This window comes from Rhinolophus hipposideros (assembly GCF_964194185.1).
Source record: "Rhinolophus hipposideros genome assembly, chromosome: 11".
Taxonomy (NCBI): domain Eukaryota; kingdom Metazoa; phylum Chordata; class Mammalia; order Chiroptera; family Rhinolophidae; genus Rhinolophus; species Rhinolophus hipposideros.
Window position 1 is genome coordinate 67,565,081 of NC_138057.1, and position 18,048 is coordinate 67,583,128.

The 18,048-nt window shown below is 40.4% G+C and overlaps 1 protein-coding gene across 1 annotated transcript in view; it reads left to right on the top strand.

The window, feature by feature from the left end:
• The window catches only part of PAPPA (pappalysin 1), a gene marked incomplete at its 5' end in the record, with an annotated part of 228,179 nt that overhangs the window by 97,147 nt on the left and 112,984 nt on the right, over positions 1-18,048 (top strand). Inside the window, 2 exons of the mRNA XM_081066643.1 lie at positions 10,342-10,470; positions 15,470-15,561. Coding sequence (XP_080922769.1) covers positions 10,342-10,470; positions 15,470-15,561 — 221 coding nt within the window. The remainder of the gene's footprint in view (positions 1-10,341; positions 10,471-15,469; positions 15,562-18,048) is intronic.

Here is an 18,048-nt window from a genome sequence, read left to right on the forward strand (position 1 = left end):
ATTGCTGAGTAATATTCCATTGTATACGTGGAAAACCTCTTCTTTATTCATTCATCCATTGATGGATACTTAGATTGCCTCCATATGTTGGCTATTGTAAATAATGCTGCAAAGAATATATGGATTCACATGCCCCTTTAAAGTAGTGTTTTGGATTTCTTTGGATAAATACTCAGAAGTGGGATTACTGGGTCTTTCTTTATCTCTTGCTATAGCCTTTGTATTAAACTCTGTTTGGCTTGGATTAAGTTTTGCTATCCCAGCTTTTTTTGTTTGTTTCCATTTTCATGAAATATTTTTTCCATCCCTTTCCGTCTGTGTGTGTCTTTCAATCTGAAGTGAGTTTCTTATAGGCAGCATATGTAAGGATCTTGTTTTCTTATCCATTCAGCCACTCTCTGTCTTTTGATTGGAGCATTTAATCCATTTACATTTAAAGCAATTGCTAATGGATATGTAGTTATTGTCGTTTTATTCATATTTTTTTATCTTTTTTATTTTCTTCTTTTTAAAGAAGTTCCTTTAACATTTCTTGTAATACTGGTTTGGTGGTGATGAACTCCTTTAGCTTTTTCTTATCTGGGAAGCTCTTTATTTGTTTTTTTATTTTAAATAATAGCTTTGCTGGGTAGAGTGATCTTGGTTGTAGGTCCTTGCTTTTCATCATTTTGAATATTTCATGCCAATCCCTCCTGGCCTGCACAGTTTCTGTTGAGAAATCAGCTGACAGTCTAATGGGAACTCCCTTGTAGGTAACTAACTGTTTTTCTCTTGCTGCTTTCAAGATTCTCTCATTGTCTTTAAGATGGGCATTTTAATAGGATGTGTCTTGGTGTGGGCCTCTTTGGGTTGGTCTTGTTTGAGACTGTGCTTCCTGGGCTTGTATATTTATTTCCTTCTCCAGAGTAGGAAGTTTTCTGTCATTATTTCTTCAAATAAGTTTTCAATACCCTACTCTCTCTCTTCTCCTTCTGGTACCCTTATGATGTGAATGTTGGCATGCTTCATGTCCCAGAGACCCCTTACAGTATCCTCATGTTTTTGGATTTTTTTTTCTTTTAGCTATTCTCATTGGGTGTTTTCTACTACCTGAACTTCTAAATCACTGATGCGATTCTTTGCTTTATCTAATCTACTGTTGATTCCTTCTAATCTATTCTTTATTTCAGTAATTATATTCTGCCTTTCTGACTGGTTCTTTTTTATGTTTTCTATCTCCATTTGTATGTTTCCTGTCTCTTTGGTGAAGTTCTCACAGAGATCATTGAGCATCCTTATAACCAGTGTTTTGAACTCTGCATCTGATAGATTGCTTGTTTCCATTTTGTTTAGTTCTTTTTTCAGAGCTTTGTTGTGTTCTTTCATTTGGGACATGTTTCTTCTCCCCATTTTGGCCGCATCCCTGTGTTTGTTTCTATGCATTAGGTAGAGCTGCTATGTCTCCCAGTATTAGTAGAGTAGCCATATGTGGTAGGTGTCCTGTGAGGCCTAGTGGCACAGTCTCCCTGGTTGCCTGAGCTGGGTGCTCCAGGTGTATCCCTTGTGTGAGTTGTGTGTTCCTCCTGTTGTAATTGAGCCTTGGTTGCTGTTTGCACGTCAATAGGAGGGATTGTCCTTGAGATTATTGGTTGTGAAAGCTGGCCTTGATTATAGTGGAAGAGCTGCTCTGCAGGGGCTGACCATATGAAGCAGTGTTTGCTTTAGTAGGGCTCGCGTACCTGCTCAGTCTGCCCTTTGTGTGTGTCGTCCTTGGAGGCAGCCAGGTGGTACACTAGCTCTGTCTGAAGCAGGCCATTGGGAGGGCCAGTTCTGGGGTCTCCTGTGGGGGGGAGGGGCCCTGTCACAGGCCAAGCTCAACTGCAGTCTGTGCCCTGTGTGTGTGTGGGGGGGGGCAGGGAACCTGGAGTATGAGCCACAAAGCAATTTGCAGATGGCCACCAACTGCACTGGGCTTGGAGATGCATGGGAGAGGCTAAGCTGTGAACCACATCCAGCTGCTGCTAGTGCCAGACTTAAGGCTGCTTGGCAAGAGGTATGGGGCACACTGAGGCTAGATACCACTTGTTTGGAATTTGTGAAACTTTAAAATATTTTGAGAAATTCCACAGCATGAGATAAGATAGGTTGTTTGTACGGAAAGGCCACTGGAAGTGGCTTGAGTAGGCCTGCAAATTGGGTGGGGTGGAGTCCCAGGGAATCATCAGGGCGGGGTGAACAGTGTTAGCCAGGTTGATGGAGACTGAGATATGACACTCGCCTAAGTCTGCATGCTGGGAAGTGGGAGGGCTCTGCAAAGGAACAATGCCTTCTGCCAGCACTTCTGTCTGGGAGAAAGCTGCCCCTCCAGCCCTTGCCTTGAGGTCAGACAGTTCAGTTCCTCCTCATATGTCCCTGGTTCTTTTCAAGCTGCTGCCTCTGCATTGGAGCTGAGAGTGAGTGAGTCCAACAGCGAGTAAGTCTGTGCATGGGCCCTTTAAGAGGAATGTCTGGGACTCCAGCAGCACTCCATGTCACTCAGCCACCATCTTTGCTGGTTTTCACAGCCAGAATTTGTGGGGTCTTCTTTTCCTTCCCCACACTGGAACCCTGGGCTAGGGAGCCTGGTATGGGCCTGGGATGCCTCACCTCTTGGGCGGACCTCCACAGCTGAACCATCCTTCCTGATACCCGACCAGCTTATTCTACATCTCCACCCCTCCTACCGGTCTCCAGGTGGCTTCTTCTATGTGTCCTTACTTGTAGGACTTCTGTTCAGCTAGATTTCAGGCATTCCTCAACGATGGTTGTTCTGTAGTTTAGTTGTAATTCTGATGTGGTCATGTGAGGTGTCAGGCATAGTGTTTACCTACTCTACTATCTTGACTAGAATTCAGAATTTTAAAACTTTTGATAAAATCAGATCCCTTTATGATTAAAAAAAACATAATCTGGGAATAGAAAGGAACATCTTTAATCTAATAAAGGATATGTACTGAATACAGTGGGCATTGTGCTTAATGGTAAAATATAAGAAATATTCTTTCTGATCCCAGGATTTAACAAGAATGCCCAGTAAAACCATGATCCCACCTAGCACAGCTAGACAAGAAGTATAAACAAAAATTCTGAGAATTGAAAAGAAACAAACTATCATTATTCTCATCTGTAACAGACTACATAGAAAAAGTCATAAAAATCAACAAATTATTAGAATTAATAAAATAGTCTATGAGGATTTTTAAATAGAATATCAGTTTATAAAGCTCAATTTTTATCAGCCCCAAAATATAATACAAATATAGATATACGTGTACAGTGTGCAGATAGATAGATCGATTAAAGCTACCATTTACAATAACACTCACATCTATAAAATGCTGAGTTAGGAATACATTATATTCCTAATTTTAAAAAAATCACAATTTTTATGAAGAAAGCTTTAGAACTTTACTGAAACCATAAAAGATCACCTAAATAAATAAAAAGATGAACTGTGTGTATAAATGGGAAGATACATTATTCCAAAGATGTCTTTTCTCTTCAAATACATCTATAAACTCAATGAAATTGGAATCAGAATCACAAAAGACATTTAAAAAATGAAACTTAAAATTCACATGGAAGAGTAAAGAGGTCTTTTGAAGGAGAAACCCAAAGTATAGAATAGATATGTAGCATAAAACACGGCTTTTATAAAACTATGGAAATTAAAACAGACTGTGATTGATAAAAAAAAATTAGGAAAAAATAGACCAATGAAACAAGATAAGCCAAAAAACAAACTTGCCTAAGTCCTGAGTGATATACAGCAGAGGCGCTATTACAATTCACTAGTGAAAGGATGAATTACTACATACATAATGATGGACAAATGGTTCATCCATATTTGAGAGAAAACCATCCTTATCACACATCATTTTAAAACTGTGTAGGTGATTGAAGCCATACATGTGAAAATAAAAATCTTAAAATTATTCAAAAGAAATAGAGAAGACTATTTTATGACCTTGGAATAAAGGAACATTTATTCAAGAAGACATGAAAAACACAAAACATGAAGGAAATGATTAAAAATTCTGTTCAACAAAGCAGCATAAGTAGAAAAAAAAACACAGAGTCAGGGAGTTGGCAATGTTATTTTGCAGTACTTGTAATTACAAAGGATTACAATCCACTATATTTGAATACACTTATATATCAATAAAGAAAAAGAAAAAGAACCATTTTAAAACAGGCAAAAGTGATAAACAAACAATGAACATAGTTAGAAACCTCTGTGGTCAACAAACACATGAAATGATATCCGGTCTTGTTAGTAATCAGGGAAAGGCAAAATAATACAATAATTAGATATCACTTAATACCAATCCAATTGGCAAAAAAATAAATGTTTGGCAGAATCAAGTGCTGGCAAGGACCTGGCGCAATGGGAAGTCTGATGGTAGGCATGTTAATTAGTATAACCATTTTGGAGACTACTTTGGCAATGTCTAATAATATTGAAGATGCAATTACCTTCAACCTAATAATACTACTTTAGTTGTAGTATTGTTAGCTCTTGTTATGTGTACAAAGGAACATGAACACAAACGTTTCAAGCAACATTATTGGAAAAACAACCCCAAAGATTAAATAATAATGGTAATAATAATAATAGAAACATCCTAGGTGTCTATCAAGAAAAGAATGGTCAAAGAAAGTATGGTATCTTCATACGGTAAAATACTTACGCCAGTGAAAATAATGAGCTACATCTACATGTATCAATATGTGTGATCTCAAAAACTATCCTGGAGTGTGAGGGGCTGAATTAAAAAGCCAGCTACATAATAATAAATACAGAATACAGTATTAACAAAGCTGTGAAGTTTAAAATATACAAAGCAATGCATACGTACAAAAAGTGTAAAAACATTCCTGGGAGAGAGGAAAATGGGATGCAGGAAGAACACACAGGTGGGTTGAAAACAAATAGATAAAACAAGATATTTAATTTCTTTTACATCTAAAGTAAAAGATATGAAGAAAGTATAGTAAAATGTTATAATGTGATACAGTTGAGTTGTAAGTCTAAGACCCCTTGTTATGATGTTCTTGATACCTTTCAATGTAATTGACATTTTTTCTAATTATTAAAACAACAATAATATATGTAGAAAGTCCCTCGGCACATCGCCCCAGGCTTAAAAGATGATTGTTTTCTTTTCTTCCCATTCTTGGCTCGAAGCAGGCATACAGAGTGCCCAGGCATTACGCTCTGATTCTTAGCCCAAAGCAGAACTGGAATATTTGGGCTCTTCCTGTGCCAGGAGCATCATAGGTGGTTCCCCACACCATGTCTTCCAGCTTAGACAATCTGGGGCATAGATCCTGAGCTATTCTCATCCTCAGTGCAGAATCTGAATAGCTGAAACAGCTTCTAAAGCCTGTGGAAAAGCTCATAACAGGAAGATTCAACAATGCTTTCCTCATTAAATTAGAACTACGGAGTGCTGAGCGGGTCATCACAGACTTCCCAGATTCCCATTTCATAGATAGATAAAGAAATAGATGGTTAGAGAAAAGAAATGGTTGTGGTAGCGGTAGTGTTTATGAGAATGTGTGTTTCTCTTGACTTCTAGAACTTTCTAACTGGCCTTAGCATACAGACTGTACTTGGTTCAAACCTAGGTATTGTAACTTCTGTATTTTTTGAGTTCATAACAGCTTCCACTTCCAGAAAGCAGTGTCTTGGGATAAAGTTAGGTAGACCTGGCTCAAGTCCCTGACCCATGACAAAGCAGTGTGCCTATGGGTAGTAGCTTAACTTCCCTAAGTATTAGTTTCTTCATCTGAAAAGGGAGATAATAATTATTCAAGGGACTGTTGTTTTGATTAAATGACATTATTCATAGAAAGTATTAGACATAGTACCTGGCATATGATAGTCACCAAAAAGAAACTGCAATTGCTATTATTACTACAGAAGGAGCTTCAAAGACGTATAACACAGTGCAGTTACACAGACTATTTGGAGAGATGGAGTCTGGTAAATGAATGCTGTGATATGGAAACAAGAAGAGGTCAATAATGTATAATCAAGAGGCCCTGAAACGGTTTCCTGGAAGAAACAAAGGGGGATGTTTCCGTCATGCAGCAAGGCCCTCTCTCCTTTTTTCCTCCTATTGTACTGTAATATTTCTCATTTTATTTTTGCATGGGTATGGAACAAGAAACATATATTCTAATTGAAAGGTAGAAAAACAGAGCCAAAGAAGTGAAGGGACTTGTCTGCAGGTTTCAGATGGGTTTTGATTGATCTACCATATTAACTACACACCAGCACTTTAAGAAACATGGATTTTCACCAAAAGCTAAGTCATAAGTGCTTAGACTCCATGTGTGTGTTTGTGTTCTTAAGATGTAACAGTCTATAACTAAATTTTACTATAAATCACACTCAAATGTGATACATACTACTATCAATATGTTTCTGAGCATGAATACTGAAATATCCTACTAGTTAAGAATTTCATATTTTTGTTTCTAATTGCCAGAAACACAAACCTAAGGCAGGTATGTCATTTGAGAAATTTCTGAAAGAATGATGGCCAAATGTTAAAAACTTGTTTGTTTGTTTTAAATCATACAAAGAGTGCACAAAACAACCCTTCAACACCAGCCAAACAATCTCATCACATTTAAATACTGCAACGTAAATTTATTAACGAGAAATAGAAAATTGATCTGAGTTGCAGTTGGAAGAACGGATGATTAAATACTAATGGAGACTAGCTTTTTATTTTTATTTTTTTGTTAATTTAAAATGGCACTCAGCATTCTATGGAAGAAATCGGAAGTGGTGCAGCTAATCGAGCTTCAAGTGAAGTGGTAAAAGTTTAGTTACGAACAATTTGTGCGCAGGAAGTTTTTTCAGCTTGGTGGTGCAGTACTGCACGTGCACTAGCTGAGAAGATTTTGAGCTGGAGAGTGGCTTTGGATGTAAGAATATTCTCATGGGCTTGGCAAGACTGGAAAAGGGAGATGCTAGAGACAGGAAGGCGAGCCAGGGGCTGCTTCAGCCATCAAAGCTGAGATGTTGGAGGCAGCAGGGATGCAGAGGGAATGGCGTGGAAACTTTTGGGCGGGAAGAATTGACAAGGTGCAGTGTCTGCCTGGATGTGGGAGGCACAGGAGGAGAAGGAGTTTGAGTGACAGCATACGACTTTCCAAATGTTTTGAGGAGCATCCGAAAGGAACAACTTGAAATAAATGTCCTACTTTTAGACCAACCATGAAATAGGTCCGAACCTCCAGCAAAGGCTTCAGAAGCCACTCGTTTGTCCGGAGAGGATTCTGTCCTGCCTAGGTTCTTGAGAAAAGAGTCCATAGTTAGTGTTCATTTTTACTTGAACTTGGAGAAAACGTAGTTTTTATCACAAAAATTCCTCAGAGGGAAAACATAATCTTTTTAATAACAGTCGTGCCCTCTTACCTCTTCCCTACGTTCCCTGGGCTTCTGTTTTCCTATCTGAAAACTTGGGATTACAGCCCCTCCTTCAGAGGGCTGCTGTCAGGTTTCCCTGAGATAATGATACATGAACCATGTACACACAGATGGAAAAAGGTGGGTTATTAAGGTTTCCCGACCAATCAGATGTGTGCTATGTGATGCTAGTGGGTAAGAAGGAGGACAGTGGGTGGAAGTTATTCGGAGACAGATTTAGCCCCAGGCTAACGACTAACCTTCTGAGATCCGGAATTTTCAGAAGTTGGAATAGCCACCTGGAGAGAGAGCAAGCTGCAAGCACTGAGGGTGTTCTAGCCCGATGATGTGATAGAAAAGAGACTTTCTGTCAAGCTATGACATGCACAGTAGATGGTGGCCCAATCTTTATGGGTTTACCTCACAAAGGGTACATGTAGTTATCTTTACCCCATTTCTTCTAGTAAAGAGAACATAGTGCAACTCCAGTGAAGGAGACTATTGATAATTAAGCATTAAAAGCAATGGGTTAGTATTATTAACTGTTTATCAGAGGCTGGGCATACATACATACGTGCTTTATGTATGCTTTCTTATTTAATCTGTAAGAAAATGTTGTGAGGCCAGGTTTGTGACTAATTTGAAATAGACTGAGAGTAGTTAAACACCTGCTATGACTTCTCAGCTAGTAGGTGATGGAGTCCGGATAGAAATACATGTTTGCTTGCCTCAACGTTGTGTTTATGAGAAGGAGGAGGAGAAAGAGGGCAGGAGGGAGGACACGGTAGAGGGGAGGAACATTCACAAATATTATCAGAGCACCTTAAATATTACCAACCGTAAAGGATTTGTGATACTACAAATAAAGATACAGTGTAGAAGTTTTCACACTCATGCATTTTCACAGAAGTTCTCCATCTGCTTCAGACAGTGATCACGTGCCCCCAGTGGCCTGGGATGTAGCCTGAAGAAAATGTCTTGTTTTATTTCTTCATATGGCCATATTTATTTAATATAAAACATGCCTCCATATTTTAGAGCAAAATGAATGTATTATAGAATACATGCCTCGTTTTCCTGTGCCTTCATGTATCCCCTGAGAAAAAAATAATCTTTCCCCCACCACAGTATTCCAGTTTTAGAAGCACCACCAGAAAAAAATGTACATTCATAAGTCTAGAGGTGGATAAAATACCCAATAAACTAGAAAGAAAAGAAAGTATATAATTATAGCGACAAATTAGCATTCCAGAGGTTTACAAGGCAACAGTTATTCATATATTCATCCATACCATCTCTCAAGATTCGTATGCGTTTCACCTACTTCGTTTTCTTTGACAGAGCACGAATGGAATCCCCAGGCACTTTTGGTCTACCCCCACCATTCCTATCTGCTCTAGCACTGCTCAGACAAACTCTCTTCTGGGTAGTAAGCCCTGTCTTTTCTCAAGAAGGCAATATTTCCCATCAGATCCTTCAGTGCTTATCAACTCCAGTTCATTGTTATGTTGTGAGTTGGGAGACATTGTCTGTTCATTGCCCCTGTACCTGGTATCTTACTGGCCTTATCCAAATAGCCCCAGCTCTAACAACAGTTGAGACAACAGATGGGCAGGAGAACTTGAGATTTTTTGACATCGGTCTTTTGTTTATGAAATCCCGCTCCCCCCTAGTTCTGGAATCTGATAGGAATTCTCTTCAGTATCATTTTGGTTTTTTTGTGTTTTTTTTCCCTCATGGCACTTTTCTATTATCAAAAAGTGAATAATTGATGCAGAGGGAAATAAAAAAAGGGATGATGTCTGTCTTTGAAAATGGTCAAAAAGGAAATGGGGATGGTGATTTACTCATGTAGAGTTGACGTAAATGTATCTGTGCCTTGGAAGATTATTTCCAGGAGCCAGGTTTGTTCGAGGGCAGGATGTATTCAGGCAGGGAGGGGCTAACTAAGGGAGTGAAGTGATCTGGTATAGGTTGAGTGTAAGGGAGTCAGAACAGGCATTGACCTAGGAGGTCTTGAGAGCAGGGGAGAGAGGCAATCTAGGCCAATTGGAAATCTGGCAGGCACCAGTGCCTGGAATCGCAATTCAGGGACAAGATACTCCTTTGCCAGGGATGAGATTATTAACACAGGCCTAAGCTAGGGATTAGGGAAGCAGAACGCAGGATGTCATGTAATAGCATATGACTATAGCAAGGTGCTAACCTCTCTAGGCCTCAGATTCATCATTGGTAAAATACACATGAAAATACGAGTACACATGTAAGGATGTTTTGATTCTCAAATGAGAAAATACATGGAATTGCTTAGCCCCGGGCCTGACATTCAATTCATGGATGCTGCTGTTATTATTATTTTAGTCAAGAATGAGAGATAGGGAGGAATAAGTGGCGGGGAAGAAGAAAATGGCTGGATGTGCAGCTTAAGGAAAGGGCTTGCGTGCATGTCATGGGGTTTCTGTTCAGGCCGTAAAGTGAGGGGACATGATCAGACCATCCCCACAGAATCAGCCCTGGTACTTACCTACTTCTGTGCCTTTCTTATCCCATTTATTTTTCCTGGATGGCATTCTCCCAAACACCTTCATTATGGGCCATATATCATCTGATTCTTACCCACCAGGTTATTATAAAGATTACATTAAAATAAAAAGTGCCTAATCATATTCATGGTCATCTGTCAATTGATGCTAGTTACTATCGTGGTACATTTTCATGTCGTCCATCATGCGTGAGAGAGTGCCTCAACCAGCGTAGACAATAAAAATGACTGGATAATTGAACGTGCATGGGATTTCAAAAATAAGCAAGACTGATAGAATGTACTCAAGGGGATCAATTTTGTCTGCTCTCCACATTCTGTCCGTATAGCTAATAGTCTTCTTTATGTTTTCCAGGGACCTCAATCTTGGCAGTGTGTACCAGTACCGGGTCATCACAGTTTCGGGAAGTGAAGAGAGTGAGCCATCACCTGCTGCCGTATACATCCATGGGAGTGGGTATTGTGGTGATGGCATTATCCAGAAGTAAGTAGATCGAACTAAAGAAAAGGGAGGGGGGGATACTAATTAGGCCAAGAGATCCTCAGGATGCTGAATTGGAATGCTTATTGGGATTCTCTTCAACGTGTGAGCTGAGTAACCAGCAATCCCCAGCAGTCTATTAAAGTCTGCAATCCGTTTGCTGGTCCCAGAAGGAAAGCAATGATTCTTTTGTGAACACATACATTCCTCCAGTATGTAATACAATATATGATTTCGACAGAGCTACCATTATGCACTTACTACCAGTATGCTCTTGTTCTTAGTTGATTTATGGACGCCACAAGGATTCTATTAGTCTTTTCCATCCCAGCCCACTTTCCGTTAACAGGTCACAGTGCATCTAGGTCAAAACATTTTTACATTCTTTGCTGGTTACCATTTACATCTGTTAAAAATTGCATATTTATTTATTTCTGTTGTATCATGTTATATCAACAATTTACAAAATGGGCCAAAGGCTCATAAAAATAACAAAATATTCTATCTCACTATAATGTTGAAATCATAAAATGTAAACCGTACTCCAGAGTAACTATTGAAGGTGAATATAAGTACACAGAAGCACATTAATCGGTGAGTGTAAAGATTCCACATGAGCAGCCAAAAAGGAAAAGTGTGATTAGAAAATTTAAAGCTGCATGTCTGAAAAATGGATTTAATTGGATCATCAGTCCATTCATCCCCTTGTCCACAGGGCAAGATGTTATGCAACCGCAAAATAGGGGCAAGAAGCCATCAAGACTTTCACATTGTTAAAAAAAAAGAAAAGAAAAGAAAAGAAAAAAGAGAAAAAGAAAGATAGAAAGTAAAACTTTTGAGTGTTTTCATCCAGAATAAGCACAAAAATGTTTTCTGGCACAAAATCAAATAGTTTTGTCCCTAGAGGTGAAAAACAGACCAAAAATCATTCACAATTAAGTTCCTTATTGCTAAAATTGTGTTCCTTATTGCAAGTCACACTATTGCTAAGAGACTTTAAAAACTATCAGCAAATTTAATGATAAACATTATGTGTGGAGATGGCAAAACAAGCTATTGGCAAAATTCCTTCATTAAATGGCACTGTTGGGGGTCACATAATATCTGTGCAACATGGAATTGCAATGACTATTTCTGTAGGGGGAGGGGTGCTGCAAAGAGAATGTATTTCACAGTTGAATGAAACCACTGCTGTCCAGGAATCAGCTCATAGGTGTAGACACATATGAAAGAGAAGTGCTAGATGACTTTGTTTCAGTTCATCATTGATACTACGAGGGCTGGAGGCGAAGAGTGATTGAATTTGGTACTGATGATTTTGTAGTATGTAATGAATGTAAACTGGAAACCTGCAGTGGGATGAAGGGACCAGCTAGGAGCACAGCAAGGATGACACAATTATGCAAGTCAAGAGTGTGCATGCGAATGCCCGTTCTCACAGATGTCAGCTACTGGCCAGCAGTTTACTTTCTGACTGTGACTTAGCGCGGAAGGGAATTCTGAGTGTTGTGAATGGGATCAGATAAGGGCCAGTGAATTACAACTTTTCAACTTGCTGTGTAAAAAGATGGCAGTGTGTACAGATTCTGCCCCCCCTGCCCCCACACACAGACACTGATATACCAGAAAGGTCCCAATTCAAGTTTTTGAAATGAGGAATGACATTTTTTTTTAAATGTTGACACTAATAAGATCAGTACTGTTTTTTTGTTTTTTTTGCACGATTTTAAGTTGCTTGCTGAAGTGGTGTGTTTCAGGGATATATATTCCTGTCTTAAAGGTCCTGCAACTATGATTTCAAAGCTGAATTGTCAAGATTTTAATGTTGAGTCGGTAAAATAAGGAATTTTAAGTGTTGAATTAGGGTGCAAACCACCTGTCTGCCAAGAATTTGACTTCTCAAGCATAGACAATAAAGCTCCTCCCTTGTCACAGGGTGAAATCGATGGTGTGCTGTTTGGTGTCTTTAAGTTCCACATCCAAATGCCAAAACCAAACACGAAGACATAATTTCTGATACTTACTGTAACAAAACTGAGAAGAGGGAAGCCATTTGCTGTTCTCTCCCACATTAAGATACCAACCCAGCTTTTGAAGCAGATGTTGTCTAACGGACCCCTCAGAACTGAACAAGGCAGTCTCCAGGGAAAATGTCCCATCATTTGCAGGTCCCAAGATGGAGCAGCATATCCAAAGTATCCAGGAAACACTTGCGGTCATTGCTGACAACCTATAATTGTGATTTGGGATTTTCTAATTTGTCACAATGGATAAAAAGGGAAAACTCACTACAACTCAGTCTATCCATTACGGAGCCAGATATAAACACATTGGTAAAACACTGCCAACAATGCCATTCTTCTCACTGATCTAAAACTTTATTATGATGATTAATTTAAATAATATTCTTAGTGTAATATTTTTTAGTGTTTTTACCCAGAGTTGGTATCCTGCAGAGACATCAAATACGTCTGTTATCAGCAGTTACCAAATAACTGTTGCCATGCTTTGTAGAAACTGAATGTCCATTATGTGTGGTCCCCTAAGCAAAAACGAACAAAAATGCCCCAAAACAAAAACAATAAAACACACAAGTTTAAAGAAAAGGAGACATGACATCTTAGCTAACTGGATTTTTCATGAGATGGATACATGCTAATTTGCTATATATATGTATAAGAGAATTTACGAAGAAATGCAGATAGACTTAACACTTAGTGGGACCCTTAATGCATGAAAACACTGGATGAATATTATGATAATGATAACAATGTTCGTAAGTATTTATTGAGCATTCACTAAGCATGAGGCACTGTGCTACACCATCATCTCCTTGGGTTCTTCCAACAACCACATGAGATAGGTCCTATTACCATACTTCACAAAAGAGACAACCAACACACAAAGATTAAAATGGTTTTCTCAAGCTTACACACCCAGTGAGGAGCAGAACCAAGATGTGAGGCGAGGGCTTGGGTTCTCATCTGGATTCACCGTTGCCTCACTGTGTGACTGACAGCCATGCAAAGTGAACAAGTGAAGAAGTAGCTATGTGCTCTCTGCTATGTCTCAGGCACTGTGCCAGCCAGGCACTGGGGTACTAGGATGACAAAGACTCTGTCACTTCCTTTGGCATCTTAAAGCCTAGTATAGGGGCCTGTCGAGTAAAGGGCAAAAGCAATGAGTGTGACAAATGCTGTGATAAATGGACCCCGGTGTCTTTGGACACAGAGAAGATGACCACTCACTCCAGCATGGGAAGTCGAAGAAGGTTTCTCAGAACCTCTCTATCAAATGATAGATCTGTCATGCGTAGAAGATATTTGTGGTGATCCTAATGTTTGGCTTGAACCAATAGAACATACTGTTTAGGTGGTGAGGGAAAGTGGATTAGAAGTGTTCTTTGTGGCTTAGGGAATCCAGCCCAGGTTAAAAAATCTCTCCCCAGATAACCCATGAAATAGCTAAGAAGCACAAGGCTATCACAGATTTCCAATATACAAGATTTACAGGCACAGGACGGAATATGGGTACGGCTTAGAATTTGGACTCTTCTTTGCTCATGGGTTTGCAGACAGGAGAGAACTTGGGTGGCTCTTCAGAGATCAGTGCAGTGTCCTAGCCATCTTAAGGATTGATTGCAAGGAACCATCCCGCTACTCTGACACCTCCTAAAAGCAACAAACATTTCCCAGTGTTAATTGCCCTGGGTGAAAGGAAAAGTCTGAGGCCTCTTCCATGCTGTGACAGGTCCCAGCTGGTCTCTGGGGAGGGAGGGACAGCTGCCACACACTTTGCAGAGACCTCCCAAGACAGGGTGGGAACAGGAACTAGGATTCCCTCAGCGTGTACTACCGTATGTGTCACATACCGTGCCAATCACATTAAGTCATATTTCATTCTTGCGCCTACTCTAAGGAGTGGGTATGATTATCTCCATTTTAACCCATGAGAATCAGTATCTAGAATGGCACTGTCCAGTGGATTTTTCCACACTGATGGATGAATGATGGACATACATTCTGTATGGTCTGGTACATTAGCCACTAGCTACATCTAGCTACTGAGAACTTGAAATGTGGCTACGGCTAAGAACTGGAATTTTGAATTATTATTAATTTTAATTGATCTAAATTGTCAAAGATAGAAGGATTGGACAGAGAGATCAAGTGACCTGTCAGAGATCACACGGGTAATTTGGACCATGGGGATCAAGTTTTATTTTTCTAAAAGGATGAGAATTTTTTCAGAAAGCAGCAATTCATCCAATCCTTCAGTTATTATTCCTCCTTCTTGTCTACGAAGTCCAATTCAGAGAGCATTGCTCATTTCCTGCCCATCCTAACCTCTGCCGAATCATCCCTAGGTGATGAAAATAAGGCCTAAAATAAACAAGAGGAGGCATTTTTATCTCCTAGAAACATAGTTCCACAGGCCTAAGAGTTCTTAACACCATGGAATGACACACCCAACGGAGATGGCAAAGCTTTCTGATACAATGAAGACCAAACCTGAGCCATGTGAATGGAAAATATCTTGACCTTTAAGGGCTGGGAATGTAGGGAGGAGGTTCAGGCAGGGCGTAGTGAAGAACAGCATTTATATTTTAAAAACGCTGAAATTTGTTTTAAATCCACCATTTTAAAATGGCAGTGACATTTACAACACACAGGGCAGCAAGGTCTGTTCATTCATTTGTTCATTCATCCATCCGTTTCTTACTCTCATCTGACTGGCTAACTTAACTGACAAGCTCTCAGAGAATGAGTGTGAGCAGAAATTCTACTTTGCCATCAGAAACACAAAAGAAGGCCAATGTAATGGGATCTTACAAATTTACACCTTCTAGTCATCACATCTTGGAGATGAAGAAACAGAGACTCGCAAAGGGAAAGGTACTTGCCCGAGGCGTCATGGAAAGTTCACAGCCCAGGGAGGGACTTTTCCAGGTCCAGCTGTGGTTCTGAAGCTGATGTGACACATTTCTATATCCATTCTACAGAAGCCAAGGTGAAGAATGCGATGACATGAATAAGATCAATGGTGATGGCTGCTCCCTTTTCTGCAGACAGGAAGTTTCCTTCAATTGCATTGGTAAGTCTTTGTCATTTCCCTGGGTCTAGCTGGAGACATGGACAGTGAGGAATAGTTTGACAATTACAATAAGAGCAATAGTATGACTAAATGATGATTCATTCCTTTATAGTACAAATATGAATCCAGCGCCTCCCATGGGCCAGGCATTGTTCTAGGCACTAGGGAATATGCAGTGGAAACAAACAAGGGCAGATATCTCTGCCCTCCTGGAGCTTATAGTCTATTATGTTGGTGCAAAAAATAATGGGGGTTTTGGCAATTATTTTTAACCTTTAAACTGCAGTTACTTTTGCACCAACCTAATAGATGACAGTGACGACGGGTAACTCTTTTTTGATCTAACTTTCCTTTACACACATCATCGCTCTTCTGCAGACCAACTGTCCAGGATGGTGATTGGTATAGATTTTTAAGGCTTTTCTTCTTACTTGAGAGATGAGAAAAATCAAAAGCCAGAGATGATAAAACTTGCCCAGAATCGCACAGGCCAGAAGTGATTGAAGACAGAATCAGGACTTGAACCTCATTTTGTCTGAGTCTCAAGTACTTACTCCGTTCATTTTGCTGCACAACCTCCTGCCAGGATCCAGGGACCAATGCCATGGCCCCCACTGCACACTCACAACCCTGGGCAGTCTCTCTAACTTGAGGAAGAGCGATAGCAGACCAGCCTGTGTTTAGAAATCAAATGTCCTTTTCCCACCTTCACTAACTCAGTTGGGAAATTTGTTTTCTTCTGCCTTCTCTCCGATTCTGGCTGATCTAGTTGTTTCAGCCCCACTTGGGAGGCCATGGCCAGACTGGGGCCAGTAAACAGGCAGGGGTTGGGGGGCAGGGATGGAATTTTGAGCTGGCCCAGATGAGATCATACTTCCTTTAAGATGCAAATCGATACCTGAAGATCAAAGGTCCCCAGGCTAATCCCCAGGGCTGGAGGTGAAAACTAATCACAATTCATTTGCAAGTACAAAAGACAGAGGTGCTCTCTCTGAAGAGAAAAGGGGCAGCTACAGATGCAAGGAAAACATTGGTGGGAAGATTTCTCACTGAAAGGCCGTTTTCTGGGACTGAAGGGGAGAACAGGATATCGGGTCCTCACATTTGCAGTGTGTTACAGGGGTGCTTTTAGACCTTCTCGCAGTAAGTTCTGAGCTCCATGGGGTCTTTACCAGGTATCATTCACCTTGTATTCCATCTTCAACACATATTTATTGAGCACCTATTCTCTCCTTGGCACCAAGTAGGGACTGAAGAACACAGCAGAGATATCCTGTGATGTTGGTGGGTAGAAGAAAGGAAGATGGGGAGGGAGGGAAGACAGGAAAGTTTCTAGGCAGGGCCTTGGGTTTCTAAATGGCAGAAGTTTTCTCTCGTCTCCCTCCCTTCCTCCCTCCCTCCCTTCCTCCCTCCCTCCCTCCCTCCCTCCCTCCCTCCCTCACCCTCCCTCTCCTCCATTGATTTCAATATGGTCTCTAATAAAAGCTTGATATTAGCCAAGCATTGTGGTGGAAAGAGCCTTGGACTAAAGTGAACTTGCTGCATAAAGCTGACCAAGTCGCTTCCCTAGTCTGAGCCTCAGTTTACCTCCTGTCAATTGAAAGGATTGGGTTAATTCATTTTTAAGAGTCTTACCTGCACTTCTAGTGTGTGATTTGCAAGGTGTATTATTATTTCTCATGATCCAGAGCTCTACTTAAACCAAACCCTCCCCTTTGCCGTCATTTTCATGACACTCCAAATTGCTCTAAGATCATGTGGGACAATATCTACCTGTTTTATTTGCACTAAGCTGGCATGTGACATAAGTGCCTCCAGGAAGAAGGTAAGATGTAGTGAAGGTAAGACATGGTATCCTAAAAGAGATGCTTGGGTCCTGACATCCCTGTTCTATGTCACTTTAGCATCGATGCAGCAATGCACAAAAATAAGGTGGCCCCTTACAGGTAGCTCACTATCCATGGAACGGGACTGTAAATTACAGTCCGTGAGCCAGAACTGACCTGCTGCCTACATTTGTAAACAAAGTCTTCCTGGAACACAGCACACCCATTCCTTTATACATTGTCTGTGGCTGCTTTCCTGCTACAACAACAGAATTGAGTGGTTGCAACAGAGACCCTGTAGGCCAAAGAGCCTAAAATATTTACTGTCTGGCCCTTTACCAACCACACTTGCTGAGCCGTGGTCCATGGATTTGGAGTCTTTGATGCTCTTGGTGGTTGGAGACTGGCACAGAGAGGAAGTGAAAATTATGACACAGTTCACCATTTCTTAGCAGAAGAACTAACTTTTAAGCATTCAGTGGTGGGGGCTGGGAGACTGTTAGAAATAGCACTGGACAGTGAGTTCAGCCCTAGCTTGCCTTACCTCCTTGGGCCTCACTTCCCCGTGTGCACTTTGGCCAGAATAACTGGTTTGGATTAGATCAGTAGTTTTCAAATTGTGTTAACTGAAAGAAGTGAAGATGAGCACGTTACCAAGAGT